Raw genomic sequence first — 26,476 nt, 5'->3', positions numbered from 1 at the left:
GTGCAGTCATAAAGAGAGTATACCAGTTGTTTTGCTAAATGAGCTATATTTAATGTGATTTGGATTGCTACGGCTGGTCACTACTGTAGCAGTGGGCCCCAGCAGCGACAATTTTTTCCTTTCTTTCTAATTTGTAGATGTCTAATGCTACAATTCTTTACTAACTTGCTCTACTGTCTATGTTGCTTGTGTCAACTTAATAGTACTTTGTCGCTTCTAACTATTTGTGTAATGTAGGCTAACTGTGTAGATATTTCAAAGAAAGACAAGCGGGTTACAAGACGGTGGAGAACAAAAAGTGTCAGCAAAGATGCAAAAATTCAACTTCAGGTACTGAATGCACATTGTTTTACTTTTTTTCACTGTACTTTTAAGCATGAAATTATATATAAGCTGAAAGTTGGAAGTCAATGTGCTGTCTCTTACATTCCTGATGAAGTGATTTAAATCTGTTTGTTGTTTAAAACCTAGAGAAGATAGAAGAGTTTTAATTTAATTTCACTCATATGGAAACATACAGAAACAAAAAACCCCATACACATACAAAAAAAGGCAACATGTATGCAGCACACAGGTGACATCAAGGTAACAGCAGAAAACGTGAATGAAATACTGAACACACCAGTTGTCTTTGGCAAGACCTATACTAAAAGTGTTACCAATGAGAAGTATTTTCACAGGTCTTCTGCTGTGGAAAAGGCTAGTACAGGTGCAAACTGAATAAACCAAAGAATAAATTACGTGAAGAAAGAATTTGCCTTATTACTGAAAAGTAAAAGCACAGAAATCAGCATAAAACGCTTGTATTACTGCTAGATCCAGGTGTCTTAGTGAGTTTTGTCAGAAGCAGTTGTGTGTTCTGAAGCCTAATCCAAAACCTAGTCTTTTTTGTAAGTGAGCAACTTGATAATGAAGCCTGTATTCAACTGACATCAGGAGCTAACAGTCACCACTGTGCTGTCTTCTATGGAATGAATAAATGTCAGCAACTTTTGATCCATTTTAAATTCCTTGAAATTCATGCAGACTGTGAAAGCCTTTAATATGTTCCCTAGAGGTATAATAAGGAGTTTTCTCTGACTCAGAGGCACAGTAAGGTGATCTCTGTGACTTACTTAAGATTAATAATCTTAAGGAAATAAGAAATTGTAGTTGCATCAGCTTTCTCATTGCTGCTTTTGTAGCTGCAGTTCTGCCAGATAAAACGCAATAGGTTGAACAATGAAGCATCTGTTAGGATTAAAAAGGTTTATTAACAAAAGAATTTCAGTAATTGATGTCATCCTGCTGCCTTCAATGAAACGTCACTGTGTTTCCCTGCTGCTGATTAACACAGGCAAATTAAAGTATCAGGAAATAGGTGCAAGTGCTTGATGCATATGAAGAGACAGAGTGGACACTGCATGTTCTCCTTTCATGCCACAGTGGTCTTGGAGCAATTCCTCTGCACAGAAATTATGAAAAAATGATGAAAGCAGTCAATGAATGATAATCTAGTATGAATCAGGAGGAATTATGAGCTGTTACTTTGTTGTCTGCATTTTGCCAAAGTGACACTGATCTAGGCTTCTGTCATTTTGTCACTCTACTTTCAAACTGCTGTTTGTGACTTGGCAGGAGTTGTGTTTCAGCTCCTGAAATTCTCAAATACAGTCGATTTGCAGGTTCCCCTGAGAGAGTTTGTGCTGTTCTATATGTCTCTGTCAGTTATGAACTCTGTCTAGTCTGGGGCAGTGTTAACTCCTGGCAAGCTTAATGCTGGAAATGTAAAGCTTATTTTGTTAGAGCAAAGCATTGAGTTATTGATGACTGATTCATAGATTAATTTGCGCTGAAACAGAAACAATCAACCTATTCTAATTTACATGGAAGATGAAGACTCCCTTTTTGGCTGCGTTGTTGTCTCGCCTTGTTTGATGGGCTCAACGCATTGTTTATTCTTCCAGGGGCTGTCCTGTTGCTTGGGTGGTCTAAAGCTGTGATCTGTGGAAGATGGCTTCACTGACTCATTGTGTTATTCCTAATTTGCTCATGTTGCCATTCCACTAAAATGGGGATTTCCTCCTATGCCTAGGTGCTTTTTAAGTTTATGGTCCCATTTTGTTCTTCTGTTAGGAATTCTTTCCAGCTTCATTGGTCTTCCTTATAGGTCATTTTTTAAAGTAGTTCAACTCTTCATAAACTGTTTTTCAGGACACTACTGAGAATCACTTGTTCTAATTTGTGCTTATTTGTTCGTGGTACCTGCACATGATTTGCTTTTACATGGTTGACATTTGGTACTAAGAAAACTTCTTTTGCCCTTTTCCTTTCCCTGTGTCTCCATACATCTTGTTAGTTTTAGGGGATAATTCTAGTACTAACATACTAACTTTAACCTAGTTGCACTATTAATTCCATTTGAAGTACTTGCACTAATTTATTTTAGAATTTGTAGTCATTAACTACCGTCAAAAGTCCCTCTGATAATGTGATATTGAGCACCATCCTTTTGGGAACATAAAAATCACAGAGCTCTCTGTATAAGTGTCTTGTTCATGAGTAATGGGGAATAAGAGTGTAATTTTTGTTAGTTCAGCATCTGCTACTTAAGCTAAGGACAGAATTCTTCCCATCCAGATTTTCTATTGTACTTGTTACTGTTCTTATGTTAATAAGATAGCTATTATTGTATTACTGCTAACATGTTCTAGAATATGAATGCCAGGTATATAATGGTTTTAAAACGTAGTTTCTCTTGTAAGAAAAGCTGCTTGCTCTGTTTCTTAGTTATACATATTTACCAATTAGGTATAACAGTTCTGTATGTAGTTAATTTTGCTTACACAGATAGTTCCACCGACTAGAGTGGGGTTAATCCCCAAGGTAAAATTGAGCATAGCATGTGTGTATACGTGTGCAGGTTTGGGGGGGTTTAGTGTGCTAAATTGTTTAGAATAAACAGCTTAATTTACAGGCCTTTAATGAGAGTAATACGTGGACTGCTTCTCTGAAGAGAGATTGCTTTTATGAAGGAGGTTTATTTTGTTTTTAAAAGGCCTATTTAAAGTCTTATGAAAATGACCTGCAATAACAGGTTAGTTGGCCTGTGTTCATTCATTTTGCTAATGATACATCTGTATAAAATCTGAGTGTTTGTTACTTTTTTCCCTTTGGGTTAAAGACCGATTTGTCATTCTTATGACAATCAAAAGGTTTTCAAAAGAACGAAAAAAATATTACTGAAAAGCAGGAAGATGAACTAGCCTTGATTTAATTTCGTTCAAAAGCTTGGAGTTGTGAAGTTTCAAGACCAGTTTTTTTTGGGAGGGGGAAGAGGGACAGGGGCAGGAAGTAGTTTAATCCAGAACCATATAGTATGTAGCAACCTGCAGAGTCAGCTTGCTCTACTGAATCTTTCAACTTCAAAATGAAACAAGACCCAAAGACTGCATTAATAACATTTCCCTTAAATAAGTATTTCTTTATCTCATAACTTACATTATGACCTCACTTTCTGTTGTGTTTAGGGGAGTGTGTGATTCTGCAAACCCCATTGTTCCCATTTTAATAATGTATACCTGCATGCATAATCTTGCATATATTTATTTTTGTGTATGTCTCTGTACATATATGTATTTCTCTGTGTCTCCATTAGTTAAACAAGAATATTATTCCAAACTCTTATCACAAGAAACCTATGTAGAGCACAAAGAGCTGTAATGCTTATCATGCGCTCTCTGCTTTAACAAAGTTTTTACTCTGTATTTTAGTGGTTATGTACATGTTTTTAATGTGAGAGTTTTATAAAAGATTACAAAGCGAGGATTCTCTTACTGTCATCATCAGACGACCCTTCATTGTCAGTAACACTGTGACTGTTATCAGCTGGAGAGTGGAAGGTATGGCCATGTTTGGATGCAGCACCCATACTGATGGGAATGTCACAGGAGCAAGACACTTCAGCTGAGGACTGAACTATAGTATCCTGTACTTCAGCATGGTGTCCATGTATCAAATCTATACCATTGTTATTTATATGGTGCTCAGGCTGCTTTCAGAAAACATAAAAATTTATATAGATTTTAAAACACTGACATGGCTACAGGTGAAGATACAGGGGAAGAAAAATATAAAGAGATTGAAAATCGTTTTCTAAAATCAGAAAGGTGGCTTTTCTAGTCTTGTAAAATCTTAAAATGCTTCAAAATAATGATATTTTGATTAGACATTAAATAGAAGGACTTTGTGATACGTGTGGAGCTCCTCTGCATTAGACAATTGCTTTCTTGACTGTAATGTACCATGATGTATTTTCTTAAAAGTAAAATAAAACTGTAATTAAGCAGGTTGAGGCCACAGTTTAGGCATGCAGGAAGGGAAGTAGTTCTTGGAATACTTAGTTTTCACTTGTGCTGTGTGATCTGAGTTTTTGCATTACTTTGGAAGCCAAGCCTTCAGTAATGTATGGGAGAAGTAGCTGGAACTCGAAGAAGTGATGTGTGGAGAAAATGAACAAATAGGCTCAAGGTTGGACACGGAAATGCTAGAGCCATGCTAGGGATGTTTGCATAAGTAAGCTCAGTATTGCATACACACTGGAAGGTTTTACCATTGAGATGCATGTATCTTCAATGACCACGGTTCATCTACTTCCACTAATGCGAAGTGATCTTTCAGAATAAACCTTATAGGTGGTCAAGTGACTGCCAGAAGGAGTTAGGTTTTTGTGTTTCCTGCCATGCCATAGCATCTTTTTTGTTTTCTTATTCCATAATTGCCTCATGACTCCGAATAGCAGTGCTAATAGGAATTTTTTTTTGTAGTCTTAGTGAATGCACTGCAATCCAGCTCATCTGGAGATAATTTTAGTGAAGCATCTAGCTTTTTTTTTGTCTCTGGCATACACACCTTGAAAGTATGTGATATGTCCTCAGAATGTGTAGGCCATGAGTTAAAGAAACTGAAATCCACTTAAAGATTCTCCCTCTCCCTTTTCTGATCACCTTTCATCTTCCTGTGTCCCATCACCCCTTCCCTTCTCTTTTTCTACTTCCTTCTCGCGCATTCACTGTCAGGAAGGGCCGGCACCGAAGGGCCAGTTCAGCACAACACGACGCCGGCAGAGACTAGCAGCTGCAGTGGCTACAACAGTGAGTGGATTTAAAAATCAAGGGATAGCTCTAAAGATGGGAAGCTGTGTACTTGAATGTGTAATAAGCTTATGGAAATGTTTCTTGCACTTTTTGGAGGTGTCAGTGCTACCCACTTTCAGCTGAGTTTCTAAGAAGTGGTCAGACCTGACACAAATTAATTCCATACATGTGGGTCTGAGCTTGTTAACATGGTACATGTCCCTCCGCCTTTATGCAAGTGCAAGTGATAGTTAGAATCAGGCCTTGCACTATTTGAAGGTGTCTTTGACATACTTTGATATATCCTATACAAAATGGAAAAAAAGTACTGAATTCTATTAAAAGATTCTCACGACAGTCTATAGCAAGACAGCAGAACCAAGGAGATTTGTAACAAACGACCGTGGAGTTATATAATTTCCTGATTTTTTTTTTTTAAGTAGTATAAGGTTAGCTTTTTCATTTGAGACACTTCTTGTTTACATTTCATAATCCCAAAAAGTCATATTACTACTTCTAGTGCCTGCATTTAGTTTTGCTAAGCCTCTAAGTCTTTGGTGCAAAATCTGGAGCTATGAAATCAACACAGCAGCTGTGAATTGGAAGAGGGAAGTGCTTTGTGTGAAATCAAATTAGTGTCAAAGGATATTTTCAGCTGCTGCTCTATCATGAAAGCACTTACTAGGAATGCATGATATAGATGTTAATATTAATCAATCAACTGATTAGTACAACAGCTTAGATAGAGAAGACTCAATGCAGCTAAAGACTGAAGTGAGCTTTAAATGCATGCTTCTTACCTAGCCCAAGCAGTGAATGCCTTCACCAGGCTAAAGTATTCCAAGTTCTGCTGCTCCAGCCCATAGCTACTGTAAAATCCCCTAGATCAGACATAGCTACTTAAACTACAAAACTCAGTTACTGGTAGACCCTCCTAAAAAGCATGAGAAAAATAACTGTTTCTCTGGTTCCCAAAGTAAATTATCTAAATGTAATCCCCTGCAATCAGTTGATGCTGAATCTGTGCTCAATAATTGATTGGCATTCTGACCTCATCAGTCTGCCCACTTAGCAGAGGAATAGACCTGCTTCTCGTTGTACATGGATGAGCAGTGTCAGTGGGAGGCTGCAGTGGGTTCAGCATTAGTTAAACGTCGTTGGCAAAAGCAGTACTGAGGAGTGTTTGAGTAGAGCAAATACAGCCGGACTTAGATTGCAAGGCAGCAGGAGTCCAGGGAGTTACTGAGCTGTTTACCTGCAGCTGAAGTGAGGGCCTGTTGAGAAAAGTCTTGGAGGAGCTGAAAAATGAGCAGGGGAAAGGAAAGCTACAGGCACCAAAATGACTCTGCAGGTGTTGGCAGTGGTCATGGCAATGTAATTTTTTTATTACTGTGCCAGAGAGATGTACAGAAGGAGACAAACTAGAAGAAATGAAAATAAACTGAATTGTTTGCTCCATCTTATTAAACCACGTGGCATATCCTTCCTGTCTTATGTAGCAAAGTGCTTGTCTCCACACAGTGAAGCTGTGTGGATAGACTGAGTGATATAGAATTACCTCAGTTAAATGCATGGCAGAAACAGGAGGTTTTCTTTACATCTCACTCTACCAGGAACAGTCTGTTCCTGCAGGAACATGTAATTCTGAAGAAGGTAATGGATGAGTGAGTGTTATACCCCTGGCATAAAGCAGGAAGTCAGGAGTAGGTACATCTGAGGTCGTTTCTAGAGGAGTGTATGTGTGGAAGAAACTGGTGTGATGCATCAAGAAGCTAAATATTTTTAAAGAACCCCTCCAAAATAACAAAATAACCAAACATCATAACTCTATTGGGTAATAAAGTCAGAATCAAGTCACCAGGGTTGTAGAGAGAAAGCACAACAGTAAAAGGAAAAAAGGGTAAGAGAATTACAAGCGCGGTGTTTTTTGGACTGTTACCTACTCAAGAGAATGAAAGAGTTTGTTCAGTGTGGGTTTTTTTCATCTGTTATGGAAAGTAGCTTGGAAACTTATCTAAAAGATGCATGTGAGGAGAGTTCTTGTCACTCAACAGTTCAGTATTTTTGATTCTTGCATTTAAAGCAGTTGGCAAAGGAGCTATTTGTCTCTGTCATGTGAATGTATATTTCTTGCAAGCCATGTGACAGTATTTGTAAAACATGTAAATGCTATTTCTAGGACATACTTTAAAATGTTATTTTTCCAATAAACCTCACTGCAAAAACATTGCTTTGTAGCCTGGCCAGTTGAGGTATGAGGCCGAAATGATGAATCTAAAGCAGATCTCTTCAATTAGGTTTGTCACAAAGTGACTAAAGAGCCCCTTCCCCTCCCCGCCTTATGTGTGGGCACCCTGCCTGCAGCTCTGACAGTCTCTGTGGGGCTGGAGCAGCCTGGCCCATCACCGTGGGGCTGTGGGGACTTTCCCTCAAGCTCCTGTATTGTAGCTGGGATCAGCTTTCATTCCTGCCCTCTGGATGGGCTTGAAGATTGGGTGCTGCACATATAGCTATCGTGTAGCCACCTGCTCTGCCCACCTGGAGCCACCTGGCGCAATTGAACCTTTGCAGTTCTTCCAGTTAGAAAGTTCTGGGAACATGCTCTCCGATTTAAGAAGTGAAAAGGTTTTGTAAAGGGAACTTGGAACTAACTTAGGTTTAGTCACCTTAGTCAATTAACCTAGTTGTGTTGGGCTGTTGAGAGTCGGTACTCAGGAAGATAGTGGGATAAATATCCTGAATGAATGGAAGGAATTTATTCTATATAATGAAGTCTTGATATGAGGCCAAAATGAGGTCCAATAAAAAAATATCCACTGTGTTGATATACCTAGAAATCAACATACATGAGAGAAGAGAATAAAGTTTATACCGGATAACCAAATAGGTGCTATAGAACTATTATGTTATGTGCTGTACGTATCTGGAAACTGAGGAAGAACAGGATGGAAAATGCTGTTTTCCAGAATATGCTCATGAGCAGAATGAGATGTAATGAATAGATCCAACAGAATTTTGAGAGTTTCAGCGAGGAACTGGAAACCTAAAACATAAATTGATGACAGCCTTTACAGGAAAGGATTGATAAAACCTGATCTAGTCATATTACAGGGTACCAATTTCAAATAATGGTGGTAGTATGGAACTTACCTGTTGATAAAAATTCTTAGTGATATGACTTTTTATGTTATCTGCTGCTCTTTATCATGCATTAGAAAACACACTTTATAATTTGGCCCCATTTTTCATATTTAAATAATTACATTGGGCTACAGCGGAAATTCTTGATTTGTACATTTGATCGTTATAGTAAAATAAATTGGATTTCATGTATTCAATATGTTTAAAAATACTTAAATGTTTAAGTAATAAAATGTTGCATTTAAATTTGAAAATTGGATTCTTGGCCTGATTTTTATACAAATGTGCGTAAGTGGTAAAGTAAAAATAAAATTCAATATAGCTCACACACACACAAATCACATGTGTAACAGTGGTAGCCATACGCTGCGTATGTAGCATATAGGTACTGTTCAGTACATGATATGTGTGTATATAACTTATAAAGATTTGCATGTAATTTTTTTATTACTGTACCAAAGAGATACACAGAAGGAGACAAAGTAGGAGAAATGAAAATAAACTAAGTTGTTTCCTCCATATTATTAAACTGTATCTCTTTGCATTTATTTATGGTTCATGTATTTTTAAATGAAAATCAGGTGGAGTTATGATTTTTTTTTTTTGGTGGCTGTTTGTGTGTTTAGTTAGAAAGAGTATAGAAAGACTGTGTGTTTCTTTCTAGTTGTCAAGTACAGTGTGTTTCAACTCAAGATTTACCAGTATTTTTGAAAAACTTCAGTGATACATTTAATAATATTATATCTTATTTGTAGATCTGTGGAGGAACTTGCATACTTCAAATGCTGATATTGTAACAACAATGTCATACTACATGTACTCTCAAGTGTCCGAATATAAAGCTGCATTTCATGGTTCTGCTTTTCAGTTGTCTTTGAAGCAGTAGGAAACAGTCCCTTCGTGAAAATATTAGAATTGTAGTGCTGCATTGTTAGCTCTTAGCTATGTGTTTAGGCTTTCTTTTGTCTGTTTCAGTGAAAAATCTCAGGAGAATTATATGTCAGCTTTGCCGAGATTTAGGAGAGTAAAAAGTTGCGTGTGCACTCTTAACATGTTCTTTACATTATGAACTAAGTTGTCTATTTTCAGAAGAAATTTGTATTTTACTTCAACAGTGTCAAAAAGTTAGTTGCTCCTTAAACAGTATTTCTTCATTGTTTCTTGCTGTAGGTCCCTTTCAGTGCTACAATGTCACCTGTTCGACTTCATTCATCCAATCCCAACCTTTGTGCAGACATTGACTTTCAAACTCCCCCAAGCCATGTAACAGACCCTCTGGAGAGCTCTACTGAATACATGAAGCTTCAAGAAGAATTCTGCCTGATGGCACAAAAAGGTAGCTGGAAATGTCAAGTCCTTCCTTTGTTGTGCTTCTGCGTTGCCTTCACTTAGTTATGGCGAGGGGTTTCATCTGCATTGGATAATACTGCATAAGAATTTTTAGCTGGTCAGATGGCTTCGGTACAGAGATAAGTAAGCTCTGTCTGGTAAGAGATTTTTTTAGAAATCTTCTGAACTACTTTCTGTGTCTTGTAAATATGTGACTGAATTTGGAAACTTAGTTTCTCAGTATAATGCTTTACTTCTCTCCAAAGATGAATTGGAATGTCATGGCTACATATAATGCTGTGCAATTAACTTTTATGTGATGTTTTCATATCAGTGGAAAGAACAGAAAAAGAGCTTATAACTAGAATTTACTTTAGAAATGCTTATTTTTTGCAAATAGAGGAACGATCCTGGACTGAAAAATGCTGGTTTAGAAGGATTTGTTATGTTCGCTGTGTGTTATATAATAAACAGGAAAAACATGAGACAGATATCTTAAAAGATGTCAAACACCTGTTTAAAGACGAAGCAGTCCTCTTTATTAGTGCAATATTGTCTTGACAGAACTGATTTTATTGTTACTGTGAAAAGAAAAATAATCAAAAAAGATGGAAGAAAAGAACACTCATTGGACACATTTTCTAAATATGCACCTTTCCATATGTTCAACACCAAAAATGAGCTCAGATGCATATCTGTGATATTGCAACATCAAGCTGTGTTTGTATGTAATTTGGCATAGGTTAGTTGAAGTTCATATCCTTGTTTCAAAAGTGGGATGGAAGTCTCACTCTGTGTCTTGATTGCTGAAATATTGCAATGGATATCAATGTGCAGTTCTGTAGCTGAGAAAACTCTTTTTTTTCTTTTTGCTTAGTGCATTCACTTTTGAAGTCTGCTTTTAACAGCATAGCTATAGAGAAGGAGAAGCTTAAGCAGATTGTTTCAGAGCAGGATCTCACAGGCCACAATGCTCAAATAGCACACCTCAGACAGTCCCTCTCTCAGGTATGTTCTTGATTTCATTTCCAGCCCATCTAGCTTGCCAGACACACTGTTTCTTTTGTACTTTGGCTGTTTCTTGAGGTAGAAGGAGCCAAGAAAAAGCCAAGTTCTTGACAAGACCTAAGCCATGGTACAAGTCTAACCTCAATGCATGTGGATGTGAAGGATGTAATTAGTTTGTGTGAGCATGTATCTGTTATGGTTTTCCGAATAAAGGAAAAGGATCAGATGTTTTTATACAAATGCTAGCTATCTTTTCTGGAACTGTTTCCAGCACAGCTGAGGAGATATGCTTGTTTTCTTAATTAAATTTTAAATTTTGATAGCGTGTTTTCAGATTTGTTGATATGTCCATGTCTCTAACTGCAAAAGGAATCATGGGTTACAGGAAAATCATGGGTAAATGGAATTTTCAGATATACACCTGTTACTGTTCAGCTTCTCTCCCACATAAGCCAAGGGAAAATTGTCATTGGCTTTAGTGGGAGAAATGAGGTAAAATGACAGTAAGTCCTCAGGTTGCATAATAGCTCACATTTTTTAATTCATTGTCAAGGAGATATAAAAGCTTTTACTCTGAAGAATGAATTGATGTAGATTACTGCATTTGCAAGAAGAGTGAGCAGAGGTTTAAAGGCAAACAGTTTCACCCAAATGGGTATATAATTTCATACACTTATTGTTACTAGGTTGGAGGTTTTTGCTAAGAGATTAAAACTGATGCACAGCGTTTCTATAGATACAGATGCATAGCAAGTTACACAGACTGATTACTGTGTTATAATAAAGAAAGGTTAAGGACTGGAGATAAGGTAACCATTTCTGGGTATTGATACAAATTTAGCTAAAACCTCTTGAGACTTATTAGCAGCTTGTATGAAATCAGTGATCATATTTTCTTCTTGTTCCTGGCCTCCAGAGTCAGTCTAAAAGTCACTGTCACACATTAGTTCATAGTCTCAATGGGAAGTAAGTGGAAATTTGACCTTAGTCGTACTCCTGACCAAGTTTGAACAATTTAAGAAGCTACTGCCAGGCTGCTGTTAGTCACCACCTTCTCCTTCTAGTAGACAGCAACTGTGAACATGGTCAGACCGTTTCAGAACAAAGCAAAATGGGATAATTTAAACTGTTTAGTGACAGTTTCAGCTAACCTATTTTGCTTTGGTCCTACTTTGTTTCAGTACATCCATGCCATCTATTCCTGAGTCTGCATAAGATTCTTGATCCATTGTAACATTAATTTTCTTCTAAAACAGTATGTCTATCTGTTGATCTTTTCTAAAATTCTCAGTTTTGGGAATATATTAAAGTTAAGTCAGTTTGTGTTATAGGTCTGTGACATAATTACACGTTTTCTGGATTTCAGAATTAGACAATACGTATGTACCCAAATTTATAATTTAGAGAGGGCTTTAAAAAATGAGAAAAATCAGCAGGTACCAGACACCAGTTGAATTCTGTTGGTGCTTGTGGTGCTCTAATAGATCAGTAGCTTGAAAAGAGTACACACATGCAAATATATTGAATTGATATGATTGGGCAAACACCAAATGATAATAGAATTTTTGTTGATTTTGTTGTAAAGGAAGCAATTTTGGTTTGCAGGCTCTAAGTCCCAGTAACCTTAGTTCAGAAAGGTCTGTGTAGTTGTAAACCAAAAAATGGCTCTTTGTGCATTTTGCAAGTAGTTCCTGTTTGTTGTTCTGCAGTTTCATTCTTTCTTGCTGCATTTGTTTTTTGTTTCCATAACGTATATAACCCACCACTATACCTGCCAAAGAGCTATCTGAAGTGTTAAGGTGGAATGCCTCTGTTACATTGTGGGAGAATATCTGTCCCCCCTGCCTCCTGAAAATTACTGAAAGCAAACTGACCAAAGAATTAAATCATGTTAGAGAAGATCTTGAAGTAGTTATCTGACTGAAAATGGAAGACAACGCATTCTGTGATTTCTTAGGAAATTGCTGGGAAGAAGCTACTATTTTGTTTTTTTTTGCTTAAGTTGAACACTGAGTTTTTAATTTTAAATGAAATGTACAATTTTTATTTTAAGGCTCTCAACCAGAATGCTGAACTAAGGAGTCGCTTGAACAGAATACATTCAGAATCTGTTATTTGTGATCAGGTTGTCAGTGTAAATATTATCCCTAGTCCTGATGAGGTAAGACTTTGTCCTTTAATGGATTAGAATGTAATCAAACCTTGCTAATTCTCACTAATAGCTGCAACACACCTGGGAAATTAGAGAATTTTTCAGATTGGCAAATATTAATTTATAGAAAATGTCGGATTACATTTCTCCTATATAATATAAAACTTATGTCTTTTATTTTGTATATGCCATAGAAGAACTTGGTTTCATCTCTGCAAAGAAACTGGGAAGGATGCCTGTATTGGAATATTAATTATTGGCTGTGGGAATTAGTGAGGTTTTACTATATTTGTATGTAAAACCAAGTAGCTAAGCAATTCTGTATCTTAGGTTCTTACCAAATCAACAGAACAGTTAAGTATTTGATGGCCTGATCCTGCAAGTGCTTAAAGGGCCTGTTTAATAACTTGAGTGGCACTGCTGAAAAGTCTATGAACCAAGCACCATACTAATACCATGTTTGCAATATCTAGTCTTTCTTGTTTTTCTTTCTTCAATCATCAGATACCGAACATTTGTATTAATAACACGTCAGCTTCCTTCATGACGAGGAAAATCTGCATATGCAAGCTGTAATGTGTTACAATTAATGTGATCACTTGGACAACCATTCTGCTTGCATGTTTCCAAACTATATTTAATTTATCATTTTTACTATTTTTTTCTACACATCTGCCATTTGAATTAGCATATTTTTGTCTCCTAGTTATTAGTTCCAACAAGAAAAGAAGGTGAGAGTATGTTTCCAATCACTTTTGTGTATTTGGTGTTTGAAAATGTCGAAACAATTTCTCCAGGAGTCCACCATGTGGGTGACTAGGAATGGCAGATGCAGGCTAAGTGGTGCCATAGCAGGGCAATCTGCAGTGAAGTTCTGAGCCATGACCATCTCTTCTATTTCATATTTTTTGTTTGTTACCTGGTTCTTTTTTCATATGTACATCACTATCTTGGTACAAGTGTGTCTGTCTGAAGAGGTTCCCAGATCTCTCATTCACAACTTCTCTTGATTATTTTATATAGAAAATCTTGCATTGTGCAGGTAATGCATGTGTGAGCAGCTTTTTTCAGGTAGAGAAGCACATGTCCCTCTATCTTATACAAAAACTTAAAATTTCAATCACTTCCTGTAAAGATAACAGTGGAGCAGACTTTAGTTTCTATTGTAATTCATCAAACATCATAAACTATCTACAAGGTTATAAACCCTAGTGAAAAGGAATGGGATTTGACCTCTTAGCTTGTTTTCTGATTTTTTTTAATGCATTGTTAAGGCAATTATATAGAGTAGTTCTACAGGATTAAAGTGTCAACATACCTATTTGCAAGACTTCTGTAATAAGATTAGTGAGGGTGGAGTTGCAATCTGAAGAGTTAACTCTGTTTAGAGGGCTTCAGTAGTTTCATCTGTACTATCTCCTTCAAGCAACATCCTGTATAGACTAGGAAATTAAATCAGAAGCCTGTTTCCCTTCACAGCAGCAGCTCCTTCGGTGGAATGGAACAGTAAGAGAATCTTTATTCCCCCTGCCCCTTCTTAAAGTGTTGTAGGGTAACATGTTGAAACCTGGTGGTCTTCGCATCAACAGCAGGAAGTGGAAGATATGTTCCACTATTTAAATTATCTTGTCCCCCATACTGATACACATAATGCAGTTTTCAACCTTTGCCTTTGTTATTAAATCCTCTTTATAATAAATCGTACAGCTGGTTCCCTTTAATTGCATTGCGTCAGGGTTAATGGCATAATTCAAAAGAGATTTGGATTACAAATGAGGAATAAAGTACGTGTATGTTGTAGCCATCTTTCTGAATATCCAAACATTTAAAACATTTGTTAGTAAACCAGTTCACAAGCACATTTACTTTGCAAGTAACTTATAACTCCCTTACCTTATTATAAAGCCTTATATTTGAGTTTCAGTTGCATCAGTGCTAGCTCCCGGTGATGGAATTTGTTATGACCAGGTGTCATTTCTTCTGAATTTCACGATTGAACTTGTCTGACACAAGCCAGCTATTGTCCACAAAATCATTCCTCTGGATTGGTTATTTGCATTGTTAAAACTTAACAGCTGATACTGAGCAGACCTCAGATGAGGACGTGTCTCACTGCTCAAAATGAACTTTCATTTTTAATTGTCAAAGTCTCATCTGTTAGGTACATACAAGCCCTACTAAAATGCTGTTTTTACTATCCGTGCTTATATTTCACATAGGAAAATTGTTCAGGTGATATACCCCATCTACACGTATTTCTTTAATATTAGAAACAATACTTTTATTTTTCTGTGCTTTGTTTACAGACGAGTGAACAAATTCATGTCGGTTTGCCACTGTCTCAGCAAGTTTCTAATGAGAGCAGACTCTCTATGTCTGAATCCGTTTCAGAGTTCTTTGATGCACAGGAAGTGCTTCTGTCTGCCAGCTCATCTGAAAATGAGGTAGGCTATGACAGCATGCTGCTTGCTGTTGGACAGACTTACGTATGGCTGCCACTAGCAATGATAATTTTTTTTTATAATGATACTTAGAGTAAAAAGGTATGAGAATATTTAAGGTGTAGATAAATGAACCTGAGACTTCTATGTGATCGGGTACAGAAGTTCCCTGAAGTGTAAAACTGAGTTGAAAGTTGTGTCTGTCGGTACCTTGTGTACCTGATAGACTATGGCATTTTCAGATAAGGATGATATAGACAGGTGCAATTATGTCTGACTAGGCAGTCAACTAATACAGATTTTAAAATAATCGTTTAAAGAAAAGTCTTCTACAATACACATAAAGTTATTCTCAGTAATCAAAGAGGTAGACAAAAAAGATACAGTTAAGGCTCCTGAATCATGTTGTCCACAGCTTTCCTGTGCTATCTTGAAGAAGTTCTTCCATTTTTAAAATGTGTATATTTTTTTAAAATACTTTTTTATAAAGTCATAGTAGTACTGTGGTCTACCACATCTCTTCTTAAGAGGACATAAGAGCATTGCCACCATGTATTCTCTTTGACAGGGATTGTTCATGTACCGTGAATTGGCACAACCACAGCTAGAATTCTTGATCTAAAAAATTAGTGGTTCCTTATCTTAGTGCTTCTGGCATGTGTAAAGTACACATAATCTCAGTAGTCTGAATTGTCTATATTCACAAGTAACATCAGTGTGTCTGTATGGTGTAAGCAAAATAGAAACTTTACAAAATCACCCCAAATCATACAGACCTTATAATAAATTCTCTGTCTTAAGTAAATACTGTAAAATATTTTGAAAGTAATGTTTGGGGAAAAAAAATTGTTAACGAAATTTCTTAAAAATAGTCTGAATGCTGATGTAGTTCTGTTTTGCATGATAGGTTGATGTTTATATTGTTTTTTTTCTCAAACACAATTTGCATTCTTTATAAAGAGCACAAATTTGACTAGCTGTTCTCACTCCCCATCCCCAGCACATTACCTTATCAATATTTTGTTCATCTCTGATCTCACTTGAAGTTACCCTTTTGCGAATTTAAAATCTATATTTGGCTTCGTAATAAGGAATTCAGAAACATAAGGAGAGCATAGCATTTGTTTTGACACTTTTAGAGCATTGGCAGTATGAGCTGATTGAAACACTTAGTTCATTTAGTTAATAGCTCTGATTGGGCAGAGGTGATTTCTTTGAATATTTGTGTTTCAAATGATTATTGCTTTCTAATTTGTCAGCATATTTTATATGTATTTGATTTAATTTATATTTTATTTATGTTTCAGGGTTCTGATGATGAGTCTTATATCAGTGATGTGAGTGATAACATATCTGAGGACAACACCAGTGTTGCGGACAACATTTCTCGGCAAAGTATACTGCTATGTTTTACACTTTGGGAAATTACATTGCTTACTGCATGTCTGTACAAGATTATCTCAGCTGAAATCACTGAAGCTGGGCTTGCTTGTTCTGTTGGTGATATGGTTCAATGGATAAGTCTGGTTTTCTTAATCTGGTGCTTTCTTATGATAATAGTTTTTTCCCTTCCCAGTTCTTAATGGTGAGCTAACAGGAGGTGCATTCAGGAATGGACGGAGAACTTGTCTCCCAGCTCCCAGCCCTGACACCAGTAACATCAATCTGTGGAATATTTTGAGAAATAACATTGGCAAAGATCTTTCCAAAGTATCCATGCCAGTTGAGCTAAATGAACCTCTGAATACCCTGCAACATCTTTGTGAAGAGCTGGAATACAGTGAACTATTGGACAAGGCTGCTGAAACAGATGATCCTTATGAACGCATGGTAATAAATATAAATCTAGTGTAGTGCTTGTGTCTGTATTAAAAAGGGAGCTGTTGAGTGAAGATCTGTGCAGGGTCCTCTCTTGCTTTTCCAGTTCACAGACAATAGACTTTTGTGCTGGGTCAGACAAATGCTGCGAACAGTTACAGGTGGTAGGTTTGATCTGAACAAAGCTAAGGAACTTTTCTTGACTTCAAACCAAGTCCTACAGTTGGGACTTATTCAATTGGAGACACTTCAATTGAATTCTTCAATTGAAGATCTCACTCTCTAAGACTGTACATAGAGACAGTGTCTGTTGCTAACCCTGCAGCATCCTTTCTGGTTCTCAGTGATCAAGTCCAGCACCCTCTAAGAGCTAATTAAGTCTGTGGCTGGCTTATGAGTTATCTGGGTATCAGTTAAAGTCATCCTAGGCAATTTCTAATTGAGAAATTCTAAACCACCAAAACAAAGTTTACTTGGGCAGCCTGACTTCAGCTTCCCTGTAAGTATGTCTTGTTTTTTTTAACTGACAGCCTGTGTTCAGTTCTCGGGGTGTTTTGATCTGTCATGTCTTTTTTTTCCTTAGAATACATAGGGAAAGCTTATTAGGGAAAAGTTGTCAGCGTTTTTGCTGACCATATCTACTCTTTCCTGGTGTGGGTTAGCAGCACTCTGGATAACTGGGAGAACAGAGGTTTCCTGTGGCTGTCATAGCCACGTGCTCAGGTCTGCAAACTTCCATGTTCATATGGTCTGCAAGATATTTCTTCCTTGCCACTGGAGAAGTTGAACCTCTCTTAGGTTAGGTGATTGAATCACAAAAGGGAGATACTGTGAGGACTGGAGAGGGTTGAACTGAGTAAAGCAGGCTTTTTGCTTGTAGCACTGCCTCCTTTGTTGAAAAGCATGGAAGGCAAGTATTGCAGGGGTCAGAAGAGTTCAGGAAGGAAAAGCCATCATGGAACTGAAATTAACTGCATTAAGGAAATCTTAAGTGAGAGTTCTTTATGTTTGGAACTAAATTAAGTAGTCCCTATTGGAAAATGCTACATGATCTTGTCATTGGAAGTTATCATGGAATATTTATTCACAGGGAGCATAGGCTACAACTGAGTCTGTATCGTTAGGCAAAGGTAGAAAAACAGCATCTTATGCAGATTGTTATTTTAACGGACTGTTGAAAGAGAGCGGCAAAGGACATGAAGAAAAACAAGTTCTAGCAACAAAGTAGTACGGTTTATACTGGTTCTGGCTGGGATGTATGACTTCACTGTCAGGCATGCTTCATTAATCTGAATTTCACTCTGGGTGGATTGAGTTGTGTTACATAGTGATGGCCTATATACAAGAATCTGTGTTTATCCTCACTTATGTTCTTGTCTGTATTTTTACAGGTTCTTATAGCTGCTTTTGCAGCATCAGGCTATGCCTCTACATATTTTAGAGCGGGAAGCAAGCCATTTAACCCAGTGCTTGGTGAAACTTATGAATGTATTAGAGAAGACAAAGGATTTCGATTTTTCTCGGAGCAGGTAGAGCTTGTGTCTAGACAGACCCTCCTGTTTAGATTTAGATTTTGGGTTCTTTGTTTTATAGAGTTGTCTTGTTTTTCCTTTATAGTTACAAGGATTTGCTTTCCTATTAGTAAATAAATGCTGTTAGTAGGAGTAAACTTCATTAAATGCTAGAAGGTATATATTTTTATAGTGATCACTAGGAATTGTTTGAAGTACATAGCTTTTAAAGTACAAACTTAAGTTTCATCTGTTTTCATAGCAACACTGGATAATAAGTAGTGTGGGCTATTTAGTGTTTTCATGTCACGGTTACAGTTGTATTGTCTTTTAAATGAGATTGAACTGGTTTTAACTCAGCCTAACTGTTTTCCAGGTTAGCCACCATCCTCCCATTTCGGCCTGTCACTGTGAATCGAAGAACTTTGTGTTTTGGCAAGGTATACTTTTTAAAAAGCATAAACTACTTTTGCATTATCAAGAAAAAAATTTTGTCTGTACAAGCTGAGCTTTGCTTTTGGAACTTTCTCAAAATTTCTGTACTTACTATTTTTGCAGTAACATATTACAAACTGATGCTCTGAATTATTTCACTCCAAATTTTCATTCTTAAGAGTGAGCAGACATGTTACAGCCTCCCTTGTCCCTTATTGTCTATAATTTTCTGCTTAAAAGCTTTTTACGAAGAAAGTTATTATTTCCTACAAACACAAGCAGTTCTTTTTACACAGTTGAACAAGCACCTCTTTCTTTCTTTGTATCTGCTGGCATATGCATTTAATTTGTATTGAATGTTTTCATGAAAGATTTGACAGTCACAGGCGTGACTCCTATAAGAAAATCAAGCTTATCTTTAGTTTTTCTGACCTAATGTCATTGTCTAGTATTTTCCTTTCTTTTGTATTTTCATCCTGACAACTTCATCCTGTCCTATTTTAAACCTGATGGTCTAACGTAGATCATCTCATGTGCCATGCAGATCACTGCAAAGGGGAGACTTTTATCTTTACGGTCAGGTAAACCTTTCACTATTGTATTCAGATATCAGGTGGAAAAACAAATTCTGGGGAAAATCTATGGAAATTCTGCCAGTTGGAACGTTGAATGTGACTCTTCCAAAGTAAGCTACTGTTCTGTTTCTTCTTGTTTTCTTTGCTGCAATCTAATCTGTCCTGCCTTGTGATTGGATTGGGGGAAGTGTACAGGTGGGGTACTGAAGCATTTTTGAGCCTAAAGATCCATTTAGAGTTTTGGAGGAAAAATATGCAAAGCGTCTAGAAAGCAATAGAAAGAATGGGATAGAAATATATTAGGAGAGAGAACCCAAGTTTTGCGTGTACAGTAGTGATCAACTGTTTATAACAAGGCTGCAGTATAGGAGTGCCAGCAGTTAGTGCTGTCCTTACAATGTGAATCACAGAATCATAGAATAACCAGGTTGGAAGAGACCCACTGGATCATTGAGTCCAACCATTCCTATCAAACACTAAACCATGCCCCTCAGTGCCTTGTCCACCCGTGCCTTAAACACCTCCAGGGAAGGTGGATAGATGGAGATGGTGAAGTCATTTTTCCAAATGTACGTAAGCCAAAACACGTTCTTCAGATGTTGACAGAGCAGTGAGAAGTTGTGTCACCACAGGTAAGACAAGTTGCAAGTTGTAACTCCTGGCAGTATGCAAGAAGAGGATCCTTTAAACATGACTGCTGGTTTTGTAGTACTGTTCCTGCTCCACTAAATCACAGCCAGCATGTATCAGTATGACATCACTTCACCTCTTTATCCATCTTATGAAATTGAAGTAAATGCACTCAGGAGTATCTTTGTCTTCATGGTTTCGCCTCAGCTCTGAGGGAGAATGTGCTTTGCATGATATAATTCCCTGATTTTATTCCCTTGTTTGACAGTAGAGTTGCTCTAACTCTAAAGAATTGTTACAAGAGGGAAAGGGATGATGTGCCAGTGACCTCCTGCTTCCTCCTTCCTTTGTGTTATCTCCTTTCTATATTTATTTTGTTTTATTTGTACTTTAATTACCTGGTCTGCTTATAGCCTCAGTTTGGCCTTATGCTGATCTTTGGGTGACTGTCCTGCTTCTAAAGGAATTGTGGCCAGTTCACTTAATTCTCTGAATTGTGAATATTGTTGTGCAGGGCTTCAGTAGTTCATAATGCATAATTCTTCAGTTCTCTGCACTACAGCTTAGGTCGGCTCATATGTGGAGGATTAATGTACTCAGAACCAGTGCTTTATTGAAGAAAGTGATTGTTTAAAAATCTTCTGAGGAATGTGGTATTGTATTTATGTTAATGGTGCTATGTTTTACTTTTTTGTCCTTAATTGTCGTGATAAATATATGTTTACCACTATTTGTTAACCTCTTCTTAGGTATGGAGACTACTATGTCTGGAACAAAGTCACTACTTGCATACATAATATTCTTAGTGGAAGGCGATGGATAGAACACTATGGAGAGATAACTATCAGGAACACAAAAAGCAGTGTTTGTATTTGTAAACTCACATTTGTAAAGGTAACATACGTATTCTAGTACATAAAATACATTCATAAAATTGCATAGTTAAAGCATATATCAAGCTGTTTCTTCAGTCTTCCTGAAATCCTCATTCCACGTTTTGTCTTATCAATATTTCTAAATTGTCAAATGACAGTACTATGTCAAATGATATGACTCTATCCTACTGAACATTTGATATCAGTTTGTTGCATTGCTGTATATCTGTATATTATACTGTTGTTGGTTTTAGGCTAACAATGAAACATCAAAATTCCTTTTCTGTTACCACAATGAAAATGCAAAGTCACTGTAGACTTCTGTTCCATTTTACTTCTATCTTTACCAGAATTTGGCTGTCAGTATTTTAGGTTAAATGCTGCTTCAGTTCACAGTAAAAAATATCCAGGACCAGCTATGAAACCATATCACTGTATAGCTATGTTACTATCAATTATTTTCCCTAAAATAATTTTATCTTCATATTGCAAGAAAATACATCAATACCGTTGCACTGTTAACAATGGTGCATAACTGCAAATCTGAAATTATGTTTTGATGGATGTTTTGAGGATGGACAACTTGTTCAGTAGATGAAGGTGTAAGAAATAGATGTGTCTAAGAAAAGCAAAACAGGGAAGAGAAACAGAAAGTGACAAATAACAAGTAATACTGACTGAATGTCTTACTGCCGAGAACAGTAGCGTGCAGCACCATTCAAAGCATTCCCTTACATATACAGGTATATTCACTATTTTTCCATTTAGAAAGAAGAGACTTAGCTGACTCTGATCTTGCAGCTTTCTAAGTGTGATTTTTGCTGAATTGTGTAGGATTTAGGTTTTGGAACAATATAGTTCTCAGATGTGCAGATAGTTTAAATATCTTTATACGAAAACTTTATATCAAATTATTCAAGGTTTCTCATATACTACATTAATTAATATTCAGATCACCTGCATTTTGAATTACAAAAATTGGACAGTGAGTGCCACATATTAAGACTCATGCAATATCTGTATTGGTGCAATGGGTAATGTGAAAAACAGTGTGAGCTAGTATTTCCTTGTTAAACTTTCAGGTGAACTACTGGAATTCAAATGTAAATGAGGTCCAGGGTGTTGTGATAGATCAAGAAGGGAAGGTGGTTCATCGTCTTTTTGGAAAATGGCATGAAGGCCTTTATTGTGGAGTTGCACCTTCAGCCAAATGCATATGGAGGCCAGGTAAGAAGCTTGGAATAAACTCTGGCCGGCATTGTAACGTAACACTAAATTATGTAAAGCTGTTTTAGCCATCACTTCAAATACACAAAAATACTAGTGGAGAAATTCAATTGCTGGTAGAGAAATAAACAAGAATTTACATGAGCTTATAATAATGGTAAAAGGAAGTGTTCTTACAGGGCATGATCTTCTGCATCTCAGTGTGATTCCTGGCCAAATATTATGGGATTTTGGGGTCAATGTAAGACTAAAATTAAGAAAAAAAAAAGATGTCTGGACCTGTCTGCCTGCCTTTTCACAGAGCAGGGTAGCTAATTTGGTTTAAGTGAACAGGAGATGCCAGTTTGAGTTTATTGTCTTAATGCCTTATTAGTCTAAAGAATTGGTCTTCAGAGTTGGTGAGCTCCTATGATTTCAGGAGCTAATTTCAACTTCCTTACTCCTTGCTTAGAGGCACCCAGGTTGAACGAGTCATCCTTTGCACCTATAGTATCTTTCATATATGCAGAGTGACAATTCAAGGGTTGCAATTATTGTTAGTATTTTGAACACTACTCTGTATTGATAATATTTTGAACCCTGTGTTGTACCCTGCTCTCTGCAATGTCTACTCTGGCTCTCATTAGGGCTGAAGGTGTTGGACAGTGCCGGATCAGTCCACAAGTTAGTGTTATTTCCAAAATTAACTCTGGAGACCTGTTAAAATTAGCTTTTATACAAATATTTGATAAACCCACTTTTGAAACTATGTTTAACTTGAAAATCTTGAAAACAGTAATTTTTATTTGAAGTGGAAGGAAGATAATGGAAGTTTTGAACATATTAGCATGTAATTACAACCTCTGTGGGATAAGTGGTTTAAATTAATGTTTAGGGAATGTTGTTCCACCTAGACAATAGCTTTGGATGCTTTTTAGTTGTGTGTAAGACTAAGATATGTTAATAATTTTGCTGTTATAATTTAATAAATAAATTAATCTCTTGCATATTTAGGGTAATAGTTTAAAAAGCTTTTTTCTTTCTAATACACATTCATACAGGCTCCATGCCAACCAATTATGAACGTTACTATGGCTTCACGAGGTTTGCTATTGAGCTCAATGAATTAGATCCTGTAATGAAAGATCTTCTTCCTACAACAGATGCACGATTCAGGCCAGATCAAAGGCAAGAATGCTTATTTATACAATTTATATATGGTGGGTTTAAGCCTGGGTTTGGCTGAATATTGTATTTTGTCTATGTCTTCACTATAGTCTAGACTAAGCTTTGAGGATTCTGCTAGTAGATAAAGGAGCAACGAAACTGGTGAGGGGGCTGGAGAGCAAGTGTTACGAGGACCGGCTGAGGGAACTGGGGTTGTTTAGCCTGGAGAAGAGGAGACTGAGGGGAGACCTAATTGCTCTCTACAGCTACCTGGAAGGAGGTTGTGGAGAGGAGGGGGCTGGCCTCTTCTTCCAGGTGACAGGGGACAGGAAAAGGGGGAAAGGCCTCAAGCTCCACCAGGGGAGGTTAAGGCTTGACATCAGAAAAAAATTTTTCACAGAAAGGGTCGTAGGGCACTGGAACAGGCTGCCCAGGGAGGTGGTTGAGTCACCTTCCCTGGAGGTGTTTAAAAGATGAGTAGATGAGGTGCTTAGGGACATGATTCAGTGGTTGATAGGAATGGTTGGACTTGATGATCCTGGAGGTCTTTTACAGCCTAGTGCTTCTGTGATTCTTTTTGAGAGAAAGCCAAAAGCATCTTGTTGGTAAAGTAGAGTTATAGCGCAAGCTTTGGGCAGAGGTAAGATTCCTCAACAAAGACGGGCTCTGAAATGTCATTCCCTCCTGCTGTGAATGGTAACAACATTAATTCCCTCCTAATTCTCAGTCCATAGTACTTCAGTGTTTGCGATATGCTGAAGTTGCTAAAGAAAGTGTATGCCTTAGGCTATAGGTCAGGTACATGTAACTGAGGAGTCACATCTTTGTTAGTCTTATTTTATGAGCTTATGACTTGATCTGAAAGCTGATGCAAGAGCCTTTTTGTGATGGTTGGTGCTAGAAAATCCCTTGTTCTAGATACTGTATGATTGCTATAGGACCTGCTGTTATTCATATAGGCTTCTGGAGGAAGGAAATATAGAAGCAGCGGCATCTGAAAAACAAAGAATAGAAGAACTCCAGAGAGGTCGGAGGCGGTACATGGAAGAACATGGCATTGAATACGTACCCAAATTTTTTAAGTGAGTCTTTCATTTCAGTAGTAAATCTCTGTGTTCTACAGTGTAACAGGAAAAAGTACAAGAACTGCCACCAAGGTAGTCTGTTAATTGTGAAAGCCTGAAAAATGGCAGGTTTAAGAAAAATAATCAGATACCTGATCTCTGCTGGAAGCAATTTTTACAGTTTAAAGCTTCGTAATTGAAAAATCATTTTCTCACAATGGGCAGCAGATATACAAGCTTGTTGCACGACCTTGATGAATATTTTTTTTAATTTGACTTGGAATAGAAATATAATATTAGGATTTAAGATTTAACTATGTTACTGTGTTAAGTCATTGCATAAACAAAGTAATAAATAGTGACCTGAACAACACTGTCATACATATATATATACATAGAGATATATATAGATATATACATCATAATTTACTTAAATTACAATTTTATTTTCAAGTGGAAGGGTTTTTTTCGTTTTTCTGAGAAAAGGGATAATCATACAAAACAGCCTGATGTTTAGCGTGGTGAATCAAAAGTAAAAAAACTGAATGTGCTTGACGCAGTTTTGTTGTGGAAGATCAGGAAAATACTGCAGAGACAAGCAATATAACTGGTAAAAGCCTTGTGTTCAGTTCCCCTGCAGGCTTTATTTGGCTCTAAGACCTGCTGACACAAATCAGACAATAGATTTGCAATCTTGACTGTTTTCTAAATCTTCCACGTCTGACACCAGAAGAGGCTGATTTTTAAGTCCCTGACTGATTTTGTGTCCTTTAGAAATATGAAATCACATGTATTACTGAGTTAGATTAAAGAGGTAGGGATTCTGATTTCACGTTTCTTAAGAGCAGAGATCTGTGGTCAGAACTCTTTCTTCATCTGTTTCTCTTCTGTTTTTTTTTTTTGGTTTTTTTTTTTTTATTTCCCTTCTACAGAAAAGTTATTGATGCTAATCAAAGAGAAGCCTGGGTTACCAATGATACCTACTGGGAACTGCGAAAGGATCCTGGATTTAGTAAAGTAGAAATCCCTGTGCTCTGGTAAACGGAGAATGTAGATCTAGTAAACATATCACTCTGAAGAAAAGAATAACTATGCACAATATGTTTCTTATAGATAAGCGTGGTTTGTGGGTCTACAGAAAAACCTATTATTCGCATTTATATTCATCTTTATAACAGACTTCTGAAAGTGCATTAGACCAGGCCCCTGACCACTTCTGGATCTTTTTAATTTTGCAGCAGCCATTAAAAAAAAAAAAAAGGAAAAAAAAAAAACAGGAACCTTTTAAAGTTTCATACACTGAAAATTCAGAACAAAAGAAGCAGATGAGTTATCCAAAGTCACTCAGAAGAGGTGGTAAACACGAAACGGCAACCGGTGCTTTAAACTGACATTAAGAGTAATGTAATTTAAATTTAAAAAAAAAAAAAAAGGAAGAAAAAGAGAAATATATCCATTTTGTTTCAACTATTTTTGTTAAAAACTCTTCTGTCACAATACTGTCATTTCTGGCTTCAGGTTAGTCCTTTCATGTTATGTGCTTGGACTGGCCTTTGTCAAACAGATATGCTTTTCCGGAAGCTGTTCCCATTCATATGCCATTGTTCATGCCTTAAACAAAATATGAAGATGTACAGTAAGTAATTTTAAAATATGTATCCTTAGGCTTGTGTAAAGGGCAGATTTTTAAGGCACTAGAATTTTATTATAGAAATATTGGAGAACCTGCATTATTTAAAATCAAAAGACAACAGCATTCTAACTATATTTCAGAGGAATGAGATCTACTGTACATGCTTTAGCTTTGGGAAGCTGACTCTATAATCAGACTGAAAAGAAACTACTAAATGGTTGAATTTCATGCAGTTTTGGTAATTGCATATGAATTGCTACTCAGAAAGTTCATGACTGATGCTGAAATGCAATCATCACTGTTACAGTATCACAGTGAATCTTAATTTCCCTGCTTATACAATTAGAAATTTCTAAAGCTTTGCAGGATTAAAACTA

At 36.8% G+C, this 26,476-nt stretch overlaps 1 protein-coding gene across 7 annotated transcripts in view; it reads left to right on the top strand.

Annotated features, from left to right (window-relative positions):
* Positions 1-25,740, top strand: part of OSBPL6 (oxysterol binding protein like 6) — a 94,437-nt gene extending 68,697 nt beyond the window's left edge. For 2 of the 7 annotated variants that reach the window (XM_069861029.1, XM_069861028.1), the window contains exons 10-25: positions 238-330; positions 5,058-5,132; positions 9,426-9,591; positions 10,462-10,592; positions 12,646-12,753; positions 15,051-15,188; positions 16,493-16,580; positions 16,762-17,015; positions 18,395-18,532; positions 18,891-18,954; positions 19,556-19,634; positions 20,904-21,048; positions 22,112-22,256; positions 23,297-23,423; positions 24,362-24,484; positions 25,399-25,740. In XM_069861029.1, the coding sequence (XP_069717130.1) occupies positions 238-330; positions 5,058-5,132; positions 9,426-9,591; positions 10,462-10,592; positions 12,646-12,753; positions 15,051-15,188; positions 16,493-16,580; positions 16,762-17,015; positions 18,395-18,532; positions 18,891-18,954; positions 19,556-19,634; positions 20,904-21,048; positions 22,112-22,256; positions 23,297-23,423; positions 24,362-24,484; positions 25,399-25,507 (1,983 nt within the window). In that variant the 3' untranslated portion in view covers positions 25,508-25,740. The remainder of the gene's footprint in view (positions 1-237; positions 331-5,057; positions 5,133-9,425; positions 9,592-10,461; positions 10,593-12,645; positions 12,754-15,050; positions 15,189-16,492; positions 16,581-16,761; positions 17,016-18,394; positions 18,533-18,890; positions 18,955-19,555; positions 19,635-20,903; positions 21,049-22,111; positions 22,257-23,296; positions 23,424-24,361; positions 24,485-25,398) is intronic. The other 5 variants (XM_069861031.1, XM_069861030.1, XM_069861032.1 and 2 more) reach the window with 5 other exon arrangements.
* Positions 25,741-26,476: the final 736 nt, after the last annotated feature.

This window comes from Phaenicophaeus curvirostris, chromosome 7, assembly GCF_032191515.1.
Source record: "Phaenicophaeus curvirostris isolate KB17595 chromosome 7, BPBGC_Pcur_1.0, whole genome shotgun sequence".
Classification (NCBI taxonomy): Eukaryota; Metazoa; Chordata; class Aves; order Cuculiformes; family Cuculidae; genus Phaenicophaeus; species Phaenicophaeus curvirostris.
The sequence above is the reverse complement of the archived record's forward strand: the minus strand, read 5'-3'. Positions and strand labels throughout refer to the sequence as shown.